Here is a 15,252-nt window from a genome sequence, read left to right on the forward strand (position 1 = left end):
CCCCACACACACTTTCCCCACTCTTCCGTTCTCTCTAACTTTCTCTTTTTCTCTGATTCCCTCTCTCACCTTCTCTCCACCTCTGTCTGCCCTACCCCCTTCTCCCTCTCTCTCTCTTTCTCTCTCTCTCTCTCTCTCTCTCTCTCTCTCTCTCTCTCAAACAAACAAACAAACAAACATACACCCACACAAAGGGAAAAAAAACATGGCAGACCTTGCGTACACTTTGAGTCACAAAAATAAACATGGCCCCAGTGGTTGTATTTTATGAGCTGATGAAAAATTAAAACGACGGACATTCCCATTCCCCTCTCTTCCCTCCCCCCTCCCCTCACCTCTCTCCCTCCCTTCCCCTCTCTCTCTCTCCCTCTCCCCCCCTCTCTCTCCCCTCCTCTCTCTCTCAATCTATCTCTCTCCCTCTCTCTCCCTCTCTCCCCATCAGATCGATACAAAAGGACGTACAGCACTGAGTCTCACAACCACCTGTGATTGCTAATCTATATTCTGCTGGCTCTGTGCCCCTCACTTCAGAGTCAAGAGTTGCCAAATTCCGACATTCCTCGTGAGACGGACTCATTAACACAGCAGAATATTTACATGTACACGCATTGTACATTAGAAAGTGAGGAAGGTATATACGTGTGCAATCAAAACACTTCTAGTTAGTTTTTCGAATACGAAGTCTCTTTATCGATTTCATCATATTCTCTCTCTCTCTCTCTCTCTCTCTCTCTCTCTCTCTCTCTCTCTCTCTCTCTCTCTCTCTCTCTCTCTTCCTCCTTCTCCTCCTCTTCCTCCTCTCTCTCCCTCCCCTGCCCTTCTTCCCTCCCTTCCTCCCCCTCCCCCCTCTCTCTTTCTCTCTTTCTCTCTCACACCCACACCCACGAACTCACACACTCACATTTACGCACACCAACTCTCTCGCTATCTTTAAAACTATCATATTTATTTTGAAAATGCGATTTTATTCAAACATGATTACATGTAATCAAATGGACGCTCACACTCACACAGCCAAGTGACGTAATATACACATTACATTTGTTTTAAAACAGTATTGAAGACTTCCTTTCACTCCTCATTTCTATGAGATTGACGCCATTTAAGTAGAAAAAAGTGCATATGTTAGGGCCCAGTAGTGTATTATGTATATAATTATTACAACATAAAATTGTTACAGTTAGAGATTGAAGGAATATAGATGTATATCAAGGATCTGCAAGCAATTTCACTCCTCAGTGTTAAATGCTGCCTTGTCATTTTTTCTGTAATGCATTTGTTTAAGACTGAAACCTACTCCACATGGATACGGAAAGAGAGAACCCCCCGGGGCGGTGCCACTGACTGAAATGTCTTTAGGCCATTCCCAAAGGGGGGGACATTTTTCATTCTAGTGCACAGTAGAATTGTAAATGGGCTGATCTAACAATGTCCTGCTCATAACTGTGCCTGAACTACAACAGGGAACTGCTGCTTTTTTTTTCCTAATTCTTATTATCATCATTTTCCTCTTCTTCTGATGTATGTTTGTCACACTCTTGTGACCCGCTAGGTCCGGGGTGCCTTGATGGTCGAAGCAAATTTTGTGTTGTTGAAGCTAGAGAGGTGAGCAGAGTATGTCTGATTCCCTGTAAGGACTTCTCTGTTGACATCTACCCCTTGGCGCTCATATGACCTCATGCAATTGCGAGCGCCGTAAAACCTCAACTAAAACTAAAAAAGGAAAGAGAAATCCCTTCCTCTCACAGTTTTGACCTGTCTCAGACGGAAAATGCTTTGCCCACTCAGCCTTGATTTGAAGCAAAACTCAAGTTTGGTTCAGTCAGTTATAACTTTTTCACCTTGTTGTCGGGTGAGGAAGGGGGGAAGGAGTGCAGTTTGAGGTTTGCTGTTGCCCCGTCCATGTGAGCCATGAGTAGTGCAGATGGTCAGGGTAGTGTGGGTGTATGAAATCTCACTACTGCTTGTGAAAGTGCTGGAGTGGCGCTCTAGTTTGGAAACTTTCCTGGGTGTGAAATTAATTTGACCACTGCCTGCCTGATCATTTGGCCAGCGTGTAAAAAAGCTCCTTAATTTGTTGTTAGATCCAGGGGAGGGGTGGTTTGTGCTTATTACACCGACTTAGGGCTAGGGATGGAAACCAAAGAAAAGTTCTATCTTTTCAGTTTTTTAATTGGTTAATAAACAGTTGTCCTAATGACTAACGAGCTGAGAGAACTGATGGCAATGGATAAGTGAGACTGAAGCATGCCATTATCTTAGAGAAGCCAGGATAGCACTTGGGAGATGTGAAGTTCTGACCGCTGTTTGCCGACTGAACAGGCGACCCTTGATCCCACTGCTTATGGGCTGGGCCTCCCATCCTCATTCTTCCCTAATTCCCCTTTCCAAGACAAAAAATGTGTGAGACGGAATTTTGTAATAAACATATCCGATCTATGCCGATATTTATGGTTTGAGTACTGCGTCTTTTAATAGTTAGAATAGTCATGAAGATTCTATGATTATTGTATTATTTCTAAAATTTCCCACAGGTGTTCTGCAGAAACATAAGTGGGAGAATGCAATGACCATTGACAAGTACTCATGGGGGTTCCGACGTAATGCACGTCTCTCTGATTACCTCACTATTGAAGGACTGCTACAGACATTTGTCATTACTATCAGGTCAGTCTGCTTGCTAAATAAAAAAGAAAAAGTTCAGTATCCCTTGTCCTCTTTTAGTAAAATCATTTATTTGTTAATTTTTTTTAGTTTGAGAACTGAGCAGCACCTAGACAAATAATGGTGTATTTTGATAAAATCATTTGTTTATTAATTTCTTTAGTTTGAGTTGTGCTTAGACAATGATGATGAAGTGTGAGAAAAAGATCAGTTCTGTGGAACCTGCTTAAACTGAAAACGATTAATCCGAAAGCCGAAAATAGCGGTAAATAGAAATAAAATAGAATCCCCAATTTTTATTCTTCGTCTTTGTAAGTTAACTATCGATCGTCCCAAGTGCTACCTTTTATAAACTGAAATGACTTTCAAAAGTCAAGTCGGCGAAATCTTCACTTGCAACCCTCAAGTAATTAAAATCGTCACGTCTTGTCCACTTCAAGATCACAAAACAAGAATTAGACATGAGAATTCCAGGGTACCATTTGCCTGTATTTATCATGCACACCAACAGGCCTACATACTGTGTATAGTTATGCAATGATTACCTCTGCAAAGTTAGTTCACATGTATATGAGCATGTGACAGAAAAGAAGCTCTCAAGCCCCTCTGTCCTCCTTATCACTTACAGTACCGTTGGGCGACAAGTCGCCGGCCCGTAATTTCCGCTCAGTACAGCTGGCGACTTAAGTTGCCAACTCGACCAGGCACACTAAACAACAAACGGAACTTTTCCGCGGAGGTAAACATCAAGGGAAATCACTCTATTTGATAGCTGAATCGTTGATGTAGCGCTTCAATTTTTTAAAGCACGTTTCTTGAGTTGTGAAGGTTTTTTTTTTACATTTTTTGTTATACCATGGCTTTAGCGTTCCCAGATTGCTATATCTAGATCTAGAAATTCCGGTGGGCATGCCTACCCTCTCCAAACAGAATGGGAGTTTTTTCATGATATCTATATGTCGCAAAAGAGTTTTTTTATAAAGTGCATAATTTATTTCTGAATATAATATCTTGAAAATTTCATGTAATTCTGTCAGTGACTTTTGTTTCAATGAATTTTTTTGGTAAGATACCCTAATTATTTTGTTGGCTTCTAAATCGGTGCGGTACTTATGGTTTTTCACGATATGACCCTGCGGTACTGTAAGTGTTAAAAAACCCAAAACCAAAACCCCCAGACCGACAGATGAAAAAGAAAAATTGATGGGAATAGCCAAGTGATGCCTCTGGAACAAAAGGACACTACTCAGTATATAATATGTGGATTATAATTCTTGGGGTGTGGTCGATGAATTACTTCCCTTTTGTGTGCACACTATTTTGAGCAGTCTGACCTTACCAAAAACATAGCTGAACCGAAGAAAATCTGGCAGTGCCGCAGATTTCAGTTTCAGCTGACTCCACCGTAGTTTAACAGAAATAACAGAGAGAACAGAGAAATGGGACGTACCTCAGTCTTCAGCACTCTCCAACCACAGGTTGATGTTTTTTTGTACACAAGGCTTGAACATTCTTTCCCCGAAAAGTCTACTTTTTACAAAGAAGACATCGACATCGAAATCATATATTTTTCATGTGCATAGCCCATTCCTGGATGTGGTGTATGTCTGTCTTATTTTGAGCTAGGATGTTTTTGCTGGTGGATACCCTTCAGTAATTACCATCTATAACCTTCCCTGTCTGACATAGTTTGAGAAGTGGTGTCGGTAACCTAGTGGTTAGGCTACCTAACTCGTAATTGTGAGGTTGTGTGTTCGGGGGTTCCGGCCTCAGCTCGGTCCGACGTTGCATCATTGGGAAAGGCACTTTACACGGAATTCCCATTTGGCCGTGTCCTTTCAGAGATGGACATTAAACTCGGAGGTCCTGCCTCTTAAATAACCTAATAGTGTTGATAGAGGTGTTAAACCCATACCATTTCACCATCATTCTTTGAGATTTTCCTATTTATCGTGTCCTCTCACAACCAGGCCACTGCTCAGAAACCATGTGATGAACACTTGTAGACTAATATTATGTTGGCAGATATGTATAAATTTCAACTCGTTTTTTTTTTCTTTTTGGCTTTTAAAAAATTCAGCTGCGGAGGCAACATGCTGATGAATGTGGGACCTCCCAAACATGGCCATATTGTTCCAATATATGAGGAGCGACTATCTCAGATGGGGTCCTGGCTGAAGGTCAACGGCGAGGGTGTCTATGGTTCTCGGCCTTGGACTTCCCAGAACGAGACTGTGACTGAAGGTGTATGGTGAGCTACATTTTATATTTGGAGAACAGAGACCTAGTGTACTTTTTATTGCTTCCATACCAGTGTCTATGGTTTAGCGGTTAGGTGCTTTGCTGTCACATGCAGGAGACCCGAGTTCAATTCCTTACCAAGGAAAATTCTTTATTGAGTATCTCGGTCTTTCTTTTCAGATGTTGTTTACCTCTCAGCTTGGGTTGGCCCCGACAGGCGGGGTCAGAAGCCCACTTCCTAAATGGTCTAAATTGTGCTTCAAATGTTTGTGTGAATGTCCTTCCTCTTTGCCTGTTAACTTAAAAAAAAAATATAGATATAGATGTTTTTACACCTCCATTGAAACAATTTAGATGATCATTTAGGAGGCAGACTTTCATCCCTGCTTGTCAGAGCTAACCCGGGCTCAGAGGGATTCAACACTTTAGTAGAAAAATCGAGTTACTTGATAAAACTTTTGTCCCCACTTGGGAATGTCTCCTGCGTGCGACAGCAAAGCAAATAAACCTCTACACCACAGACACAGGTTCCTTGCCAGCGCAACCAAATCTCTGTGCAAATGGTCTTAGGCCTGCCTGTTTTTTCTGTTTCATCCATAGGTTCCAAGAAAAGGAGGGGGTTGACTAAACTGCAAGTTTGTTGTGTTGTGTTGGTATTTCTTTGATAAAATGACTGAGATGAGGGAAGGTATTGTGTACTTTTTGTTGTGTTATATTTCATAATTGAGGAAAACCCCATATTATTTTTATTGCATCTCCCCTTTTTCATAGTTCTTATTCATGTTTTTTTCAGGTACACCAAAAAAACAGATGCCAGTGGTACTTCTGTGTATGCGTTTGTTTTCAACTGGCCCGACACGGATACTCTCAGACTTGACCTGCCTCAAGTGTCATCAGCGACCAAGGTGTCTCTGCTGGGATACCCGACGTTGCTGAGTTATCAGACTCGATCTCCCAAAGGGCTGAGCATCTCAATTCCATTCATCTCTATAAACAAAATGCCTTGTCAATGGCTCTGGGTCTTCAAGATCACTGCTGTGGAAAACTAAAACTTGAGAGAAGTGCAATGAGTAATTATGTTATTGTGTCAAGCTGTTTCTTTTTTACACAAACTTGAAAGTAATTTAACTTAGTATTGTTAACTTATTGACATTAATTATGTCACTCATGGCTTTCTTAGATTGTGTTCTACACAAATAAGAAGTAGGTTATGTTAAGAAACAGTATGAGATTTTTAGTAGTTGTAAAGCGCATAATAATAAATAATAATAATAGCATTTGTATAGCGCATACCCCCGTTTGACAGCAAGCTCTATGTGCTTTGCACTATTTTATTTCTCCAGCAGACGCTATAACACTCAGAAGCGTTTTGGGCTTCCTGTGAAGCATACAGTGCAAGCAACCGATTAAATGCTCTAACACTAACAAACTGACGAGATCTTTTGCTGTCTATAGCTTGGTACCCATTCTCACCTGAGTGAAGTGAGGAAAATTAGTGTAAAGAGCCTATCCTAGGGCACAACGTCAGGTACCTGACGGGATTCGAACCCTTGACCTTACAGCTACGAGTCCGAGAGCCTAACCACTAGACCACTGACGCCACAAAGAGCACGCTGTAAAGTGTGGATATGCGCTATATAAATGCAATTATTATTATTTATTATTATTATCTCCCAGGTCCTGTTCTAAAATGAAGTTGAACTTTGGTTTCTCTTGTTTTACTTGGAATTATTTCAGTTGCACTAGGTCTCCATATGAAAGTGATTTGTTCAAATGTAGAGTGAAAGCAGGCTGACAGCTTGAATATGCTTTTTGATTAGATGTGATGGTTAAATTTGGTGTAAATATAGTTACACTTTTATTAAAGAGTTAAATTGTGTTGGTGATTGATACTGGTGTCTGTGTGTAGCGGTTAAGCTAAATGAATGTGTTGTTACTCCCCTGTTGACACAATTTAGATGATTATTGCCTGTGAGGGGCAACCCAGGCTGAGAGGGATACAATACCCAGCAGAAAGATTGAGGCACTGGAAAAAAATTCTCCCCCACTCAGGAATTGAACTCAGTTCTCCTGGGAGAGACAGCGAAGTTCCTCCCTATGGTGTCACCACAGACACTGGTAGTTTTTTCATCATCATCAGTGCTAAAAATGTGCGTTCAATTTCCAAGTTGGGAAGATTTTTATCAGGTGTCTCTTCTCTGTCTTTCTGCTGGGATGTATGAATATTTACAATTGATGCAGCATCACAGTTCTCCTGTGACTTGAAAAGTTAAATACCACCAAAGTTGAAATTTTAATATTTTACATCTGAATTTGATGTAAACATGTTTTGCACCATGGATTTGATGGGTTATGAGGCAAATTGTTTTGAGGAAAAATATTTTTATGTTCTACACATTGCAAGCATTGAAGTATTGAGCCAAAAAGTGTTGTTATGACTTTGGATATTTTTATATAGAGTCTATCACCCGCTTGTTGAAATGGGCAGGGCACGAACATCTTTTCGTTATGTACGAATTTTGCTGTAATTATAATAATATGTAAATTTCAGGCTATATCAAGGTGGACAATTGGGCCAACATTGTACTTGAGTTATGGCCCTCACCCTTATGGCAGACACCATGTCTTGCATTTGATTTTGAACAGTATTGTCCAAAATATCTATGTGGTTTTGTAATTAAGAAAAAAAATTTGATGGCTTTTCAATATATCCTGAAATGGACATACATTATCTGATTTATGTAAATCCAACATTTATGTTACACATTCCTTTTAGAGTCATTCAGACACTTACCTTTCATTAATTTGACTTTGACAGACAGTGGAGTCCACTTATACTGAAATCTGCTGGACAGCCAGATTTTCTTTGGTTTAGCCGGGTTTTCGGTGCAGAGGTCAATAAAAGGAAAATATCTTTTATTTCATTTTGGTTTTACACCCTTTTTGGATTAGCTGTGTTCAGTTTAAGTGGACTCCACTGCAGCTTTGTAAACATTTATTCAGCTTGTTTTTGTGTAGGTGATCTCAAAGTTGATTGACTAGTACATTCCTTGTGTTGTCATTTACTTCAGATGCTGGAATACGAGGATGTTTGTAAAATGGATGTTGTCTTTTGCAAACTTCATCTTGTTTCCTCCTGAGCGCAAACCACCCTGTTTGTTATGTCATTCAATAATCTAATATGACATCACTTGAAATTCAAATGATTGGTTCGAGAGCAGTCATGTTATAGATTCATTACGTGTATCATGTTGGCAAATGAAGTCAATATATTAACCATTAGACGGCAACTTCTATTATGGTGCATTGTGATTCATCTTTGTACTTATTAAAAAATGAAAAAAAAAGAAATTGAAGAAGCTGCCTAATGTGCCATAAAAATGCTTTATAATTCTTTCCTTGGCAGAGGTATACATTGAAGCACAGGATTGTGCAGTGACCCTCTGGATTCCATGGGTATCTATTTTTTAAGTCACAGACTCATCATTTCATGATATACAACTTTTGTCCTTTTTACCTCCCTGAGGCAAAAGTGTGAAATTGTCTTCTGGGCCATTTTTGAAGCCGTATTATGATCATTTTGAATTGTCAGATGTCTATGAAAAAAATTGAGCTAACTACATGCACCAGTAATTTTATACTGAAGAAATTTGGTTTTTGTAGTCAAGTTAGTTTATGTGTGAGCTGTCTCTGAAAATAATATTTTTCGTATTTCTCAATGTACACAAAAATATACAATTTTAAACTTTCATCATTTTCTTAAATATCATCCTATTGCAATAAATTTGGTATGAATGTGGATTGATTTTTCTCTTAAATCCAATATGAAAATTTAGTGTTGGGTACTTAATACAGTCCGTGCCGGCTTTAAGCACGCCGGCTTAAAGCACGTTTCGGACTCAAGCACGCTAAACGGTTATTACCGAATTTTTGCTATATAAATTATACGCCTTTAAGCACAGTAACTACGGCTTCAGGCACGCTTCATTACAAGACAGTCAATACTTTTATGATGACCCATCGAAGACGAACACAGTCTACACTGCAGCAGTGGAGTGTGTTAAGACAAACACAGAGAACGCAAGTGATGGAGACACCCACTCACACGCGCGGAGATGAAGGCAGAAACTAGAGAGATGCACGTATGTACATAGGATCTAGCCTACCGCAAAGTTACACACAGACTGAAAAAATACAAAGAGAGTCAGGGAGACGAGAAAAGGAGGCTGGCTGCGATTTCACTTTTTGTGTATCACGCACGAGATTGGATGAAGGCGGTGGTATGAACGTGGCACAGCGGGCAGTGGTACGCACAGGCAGTGTGTAGGCCTAGTGTGCTGTATCGTGACTGGCCGTCTAAATTAAGTTTTCATTTCCCATTCGACCACAAAACAAAAACAAAACAAGCAAACAAAAACTACCATGGCGGGTAAAAATAACAGTGCACACTTTTGCGGGACCGCTATAGGTCTACTTACAAACAAAGGGAAATAGCACGGAAAATTTTCTACATGAAAATCTCTTGATTTTGTCTACTTCGCACTCAAGCACGCTTCGACATTAAGCACGCTTATACTTTCTCCCGATAACCGTGCTTAAAGCCGGCATGGACTGTACAAGATCCACACGCTCATTTGTAGTTTTTGATGAAACCGCTCAACTTTGACAATCAGAAGAGAAATCCTAGCTTTCATTTTCTCGTGTCTGCATTTGTTTTTATCAGAGTGGAATGGCTAGTTTGTGGGGGGTTGAAGGTATATATATATATTTATCTACTTCTTTTCTTTCCCTCTGTTGTTTCTGTTTATTCGTCTTATTTTTTTCCTACTCTAAATTAGATGACCGTTGTTTTGTCCATGTGCTTTTCTTTGCTCTATTATTAAATCAATCATTTTTGATTTTTTACCCACGAGTTGCTTTTTAGACAAATGCCTCTTGGCCCTTTCCTTTTTTGTGTGTTGTCATTGTTATGTACGAGTCAAACTATAAAGGTGTATCTTCTAAATGTTCAAATGTTTTCAAAATGTTTCCTTGAGACCTGTTAACAATGTCTTGACACTTCTCTAGCTGAAAATTATAACAAATGTTATTTGACAAAGGAGCTAAAAGTTACTAAGAGTACAGTCAAACCTCTCTATACCAGTGTACCACCAGCCCCACTTACCATTATGTTTAGTCAGTGTAGTAAAGGGATGCCTATATAAACATAGCATTTGCGCCTAGACACTGTCTTCCGCCGACTATCTGAGTTATACGGCCCTTATTGTAAATTTACCGTGCTGTACCACCAAGGGAACTGGCCACCAGAGGTACACATTAAAACGGTGCATGGCACTCACTTAGTGGCTGCTTGATAATCTCTTTCCCACTCACGTCTCTGTGAGTTTGGCTTATTTCTCGCATTTAATTTGTCATCGATTTGATCCTGACTTGTACTGATTATGAAAATGCCATTAGTTTTACTCTTAGGCTTCTGTTAATATTGTGTTAAAAAATTGGAATTCAATTTCAAAATAGCTTGGAGAAACTTTAAAGGAAGTGCACCACCTTTGAACTGGTGGTGAAATAGCGCTGCCAGATATCAGCCTGATGACTGAAGGCTTGGGGGCGCCCATGGGATTTTTGTATTGGGAGGAAAGGTCTGAAGTGACCGAGGACTGATGAGTATTGGGTTTGATTTTAAAAAAGTACATTTACAAGGTCATTGACACATATGATAAGCCTAGCTTCTGGTCCGGCAGAAATTTAAATTTGAATTTACATAAAGTTCAGCTGGAGCTCTATATGAAGTTGGTTGCTACTCGTTTTTCCCATGTGCATGGAAAACGCGCAAAACAGGTCTATCATCTAGAACTAGATGAGCCAAGACTGGCCACAATTTGTCTCTAGTCTCTGCCACTATTTAAGATGACAATCGGTGCTATCCAGTCATACCCCCAGCCTCGCTGTACAGCCAACCTCATGCTTGTCCCAAGGTAGGCAGTATAATGGGGTTTGACTGTATGAATTGATTCCTCCTGTCTTGTTTGTACATAACTATGATGACGCAATATCAAGTTTTTTTGAAAAGAATGTGAAACACCTTTATATTCACTTTTTCTGACAGCTGTGTTTTTTAAATATTTGATTGTAGCTGGGTCTGGCAATAAAATTGAAATTTTATCATGCTATTCTTACTTTTTTTTTCATTTAATGTTTGTCATCACTGTTATACCTGTCAATTAATACTTTAACAACAGACGCCATTATATCCCAGAAATTGTTCGATTACTTGCTCTGGCATTTAATGACAATATTCACAAATTAGGTGGGCCTCCATGACCCGCAAGAGGTTAACACTTAACGATTAACGTTTTGATAAGAATAATCTCCAGAGAGTGCGGTGAAGTGTAATAACTTAATAAGTTCCTTGGAAATGGAAGGGCTTTTTCTTCTTATGCCCCCAAAATGTGAAATTCCCTCCTTAAAGAAATGCGTATCATGACTTCAGAGAGAGAGAGAGTTTGGGAAAAGTCAAAAGAGATAATTTGTTCAACACTTCTCTGCTGGTAAATTTTGTATGTGGGAGTGTGTGTTTGTATGTGTGGGTGTAGGAGTGTGTGTGTGTGTGTGTGTGTGTGTGTGTGTGTGTGTGTGTGTGTGTGTGTGTGTGTGTGTGTGTTTGTTGTTAAATGATCTTACAACACTGACTTTTCTGTCCTTTGGTTTGTTAGTCATGAGATAATTCTGCATTGTAGAGCATTAAGAGCCTTTTAGGGATTAGATACTGTATTAATTTCCATCATCATCATCATCGTCGTCGTCATCATCATTGTATAAAGAAGGTATTATATCATCATCATCATCATCATCATCATCAGCAGCAGCAGCAGTAGCAGCAGCAGCAGCAGCAGCAGCAGCAGCAGCAGCAGCAGCAGCAATATTAATGACAGTAGCACTGAACAGATGCTGAGATATTGGGGGGGGGGGGGGGAAGGTTGAATGAAGTTTTAAAGTTTTTGTATGAGGTAGGTGTGGAGGAGTTGTAATCACTATGTAATCTGTGGTACATGCAAATCAGTCAAGAAGAAGCCTTGAGACTTTGTTGGCCTATATGGAAAGAGTGCTTGTAAATTGTTCTCCCTGCAAAAAAATACCCCCACCCCCAAATCAATCCCAATCTGTTCTTCCTTAAAATACCCAACCCAAGCCAATAGGTTTTATAATGGTATCTGTGTCTGTCTGGCTGTCTTCTGCCTGTCTGTCTTTGTGTATATATATAATATTAATAATAATAGGTAGCATTTGTATAGCGCATATCCCGCTCAACAGCAGGCTCTATGCGCTTTACACTATATTTTCACTATAAAAAAAAAAAAAAAAAAAAAAAAAAAAATGTGTGTGTGTGTGTGTGTGTGTGTGTGTGTGTTTTAAAGTGCCGACAGAGGCGTGTTGTGAATAGTGCTGCCTTTTTCTACCATTCCTACGTTCTTTTTGCACCTTTCTTTCTTTCTTTCTTTCTTTCTTTCTTTCTTTCTTTCTTTCTTTCTTCTTTCTTCTTTCTTTCTTTCTTTCTTTCTTTTTTGTAAGTGTTTTACCGCGCTCGCAACTGCATAAGGTCGTGTGAACGCGCGGAACACTCTTAACATTTTAAATTTGGTAGGAATCAATTTTGAATTTTGCTCGGGTGGCGGCCGAAGCCTACTCTTGTCGATTTTAGGACAACCAAGGGATCTTTAAAATGCGCAACTTGCACACGGGACCTCCGAGATTTTTTGACCTAACCCGAGAAGGCTAGATGTTACCCCCAAGATCAGAGTTGTGGCTGAAAACAGTAAGAAACCAAGGAGTAGGGGTGTAGTAAGGCTGCAGAATGAGTCAGGGGGGTGGGGTGGGGGGGGGGGGGGAGACGAAAGCAGACGACTGAACATTGTTAGAGTTTTCGAACTCGGAACCCATCGAATGAGAAGCGAACACCGTACCTCTAGACCACGAGAGCCCCTTAATTTTTTTCACTTTGAGGTGAAGAGGGTGGCGAATGGGTGTGTTTATGTGCTCTTTTCTCTATCTTTGTTCATTTGTTAGTCTACTCTTGGACATCTTTATAAAGGCACAGTGTTGTGTGTTCCGTAAACCCTTTCAACCCCCCCCCTCCAAACAAACGTACGAACATACATACAAACTCGGAATTTCTTTTGCAGCTTGTCACTCACAGATGAGGTGGGAGGTGCGCGACTGTGGGTGATCTAATGTACTCTTTTTATTGTCGCTACGCGGGTGGTTGAAGCTACTTCTTTACAGTAAAGGTCCCCGTGGTTTTATGCACCCAGCATAATTTAGTAAAATTTGATCATTTTTTGCATAATTTCTGATTATTTTCCTTTATCATTCTTTGATAAAATTAACAGAATCGCATAATTTCACATTTTTGGGCTCAGTTTGCCTAATTTCAGAATGTTTCTTGCTTAAAACGACGGGCATAGTTTACCTTCCCACTGTTGTCTCTGTCTGTCTGTCTTACTCCCCCCCCCCTCCCCCAAGCAGTTATAAATTATGACCATTATTGTACATGTATTGATGTGTTTCTCTTTACTCAAACAAACAAATAATATTTGTAACTACATTGACTATTTTGTAAAATAGAAAGCGTTGAAACACTTATTAAGCCAATCGGTATCGATTACGGGGGCGGGGAATTATAAAGAAATTTATAAAGTTTTCTATCTGACATTTTTGGTCGTTTTGAGTTACAAAGACCATGAGGTCATAAACCAAATGTTCTATCTACTGAGATATCAAAATCGTGAGATTATTCGGAGTCATTAGCAAGATATTCAAATAACTGCATTCGAAAAAGCTTTACATGATGTGAAACTGAAACATCTTTGACGTCAAATTTCTGAAAACTGAAACAAGATACTAAGCAGACAGAACTTTGTAATTCTGAGGTAACGATTTGCTTCCCTTAAAAAAAAAAAACAACCCCGTTTCAGGCTCTTGAGTGGCCTTTACCGTATCAGATGACTGACTAGTCTTGCACTTTGACTCTATACATTCTCAGGGCTTGGCTTGAAGTGACCATAAGTAGATATTGAGAAATGTAAGTTTCAATCTGGCGTTCTATCTGCTCAAGTCAACTGGAAAAGGAAACCATGTACGGAATTCAAACAAAAATATGATCACCTTGAATATTTTTGTGGTGAGACGTGAAGAGAAAAACTATAAATAGGTCCATCCGATTTACAAAAACAACATGCTGATGATAGTAAAGCCAAAGTTGTTTTTTTCTGTACCTTTCGTTGTATCCCGTTCGGCATAAGTTGCATTTTTTTTCTCCTCAAGGCTCAAGTAGTACTCAAGGTACAGTGCATCATTGATTTCTGCCTCTCCGTTTATCAGTAAGATGATAAAAGAACGTGAAATCTTGAACTGTCCCTACTTGAAGAAAGCAGGGACACTTTTGTGGACAGTCCTCCTGATTCAGCATTTCACCCATGGTACATCACATAGGCTACATTTTGATCGATAGATTTGTTTTTTGTTGTTGTTGTTTTTCTTATCAGTACTCATCATAGTTATGCACGCAACATTCTGGTACACCGAGTCCCGTAAAACAACCGTAGAAATTATCTCCAAGGACAATGGGTGGGCGTGCTGGTGTCAGTTGTGAAGCGGTTAGGCGCTTCACAGTCGCACGCAGGAGATCCGAGTTCGATTCCCGAGTGGAATGAACTCTTTTATCGAGTATCTCGGTCTTTCTCCTGGGTTGTTTTATCCTTTTCAGCCCAGACTGGCCTTGATAGGTAGGATAGGAGCCCGCCTCCTAAACGATCTAAATCATGTCGATGAGGGCAGAAAAACACTTACATTGATTTTTGAAAACTTAACAATGGAGCAGTCAGTCCTGCTGTGAGTCTACGTACGGTAGGGTGTTTTTGACTCAGTTGTTTCAGGACATTTTCAAGGCTTTCGTTTTGTCTCTGTATATTGAGCTGGATTTAAGTCCCAACGATCCAGTCTTTTACGCTTAGATAACCCGAGGAGGGCATCCAAACCCAAACCATTACCTCCATACCCTACTTTACTACTTTACATGTTGTTTTAGCTTCAGTTTAAATATAATTAGTACTCACCCCCCCCCTCTTTCTCTCTCTCTCTCTCTCATTCTCTCTCTCTCTCTCTCTCTCTCTCTCTCTCTCTCTCTCTTTCTCTTTCACACCCACTATCACTCTTTCTCTCAGTCTCTCTCTCTACCTCTCTCTCTTTCACACACATACTCTGTCTGTCTGTCTGTCTGTCTGTCTGTCTGTCTGTCTGTCTGTCTGTCTGTCTGTCTGTCTGTCTGTCTGTCTGTCTGTCTGTTTCCTT

General features: G+C 40.0%; 1 protein-coding gene across 1 annotated transcript in view; it reads left to right on the forward strand.

Annotated features, from left to right (window-relative positions):
• The window catches only part of LOC101848897 (alpha-L-fucosidase), a 19,683-nt gene extending 10,593 nt beyond the window's left edge, over positions 1 to 9,090 (forward strand). Inside the window, exons 6-8 of the mRNA XM_005102674.3 lie at positions 2,535 to 2,667; positions 4,745 to 4,915; positions 5,699 to 9,090. Of these exons, the coding sequence (XP_005102731.1) occupies positions 2,535 to 2,667; positions 4,745 to 4,915; positions 5,699 to 5,954 (560 nt within the window). The 3' untranslated portion in view covers positions 5,955 to 9,090. The remainder of the gene's footprint in view (positions 1 to 2,534; positions 2,668 to 4,744; positions 4,916 to 5,698) is intronic.
• The last annotated feature ends 6,162 nt before the right edge of the window (positions 9,091 to 15,252 follow it).

The sequence above is a fragment of the Aplysia californica genome, unplaced genomic scaffold, assembly GCF_000002075.1.
Source record: "Aplysia californica isolate F4 #8 unplaced genomic scaffold, AplCal3.0 scaffold00334, whole genome shotgun sequence".
Taxonomy (NCBI): domain Eukaryota; kingdom Metazoa; phylum Mollusca; class Gastropoda; order Aplysiida; family Aplysiidae; genus Aplysia; species Aplysia californica.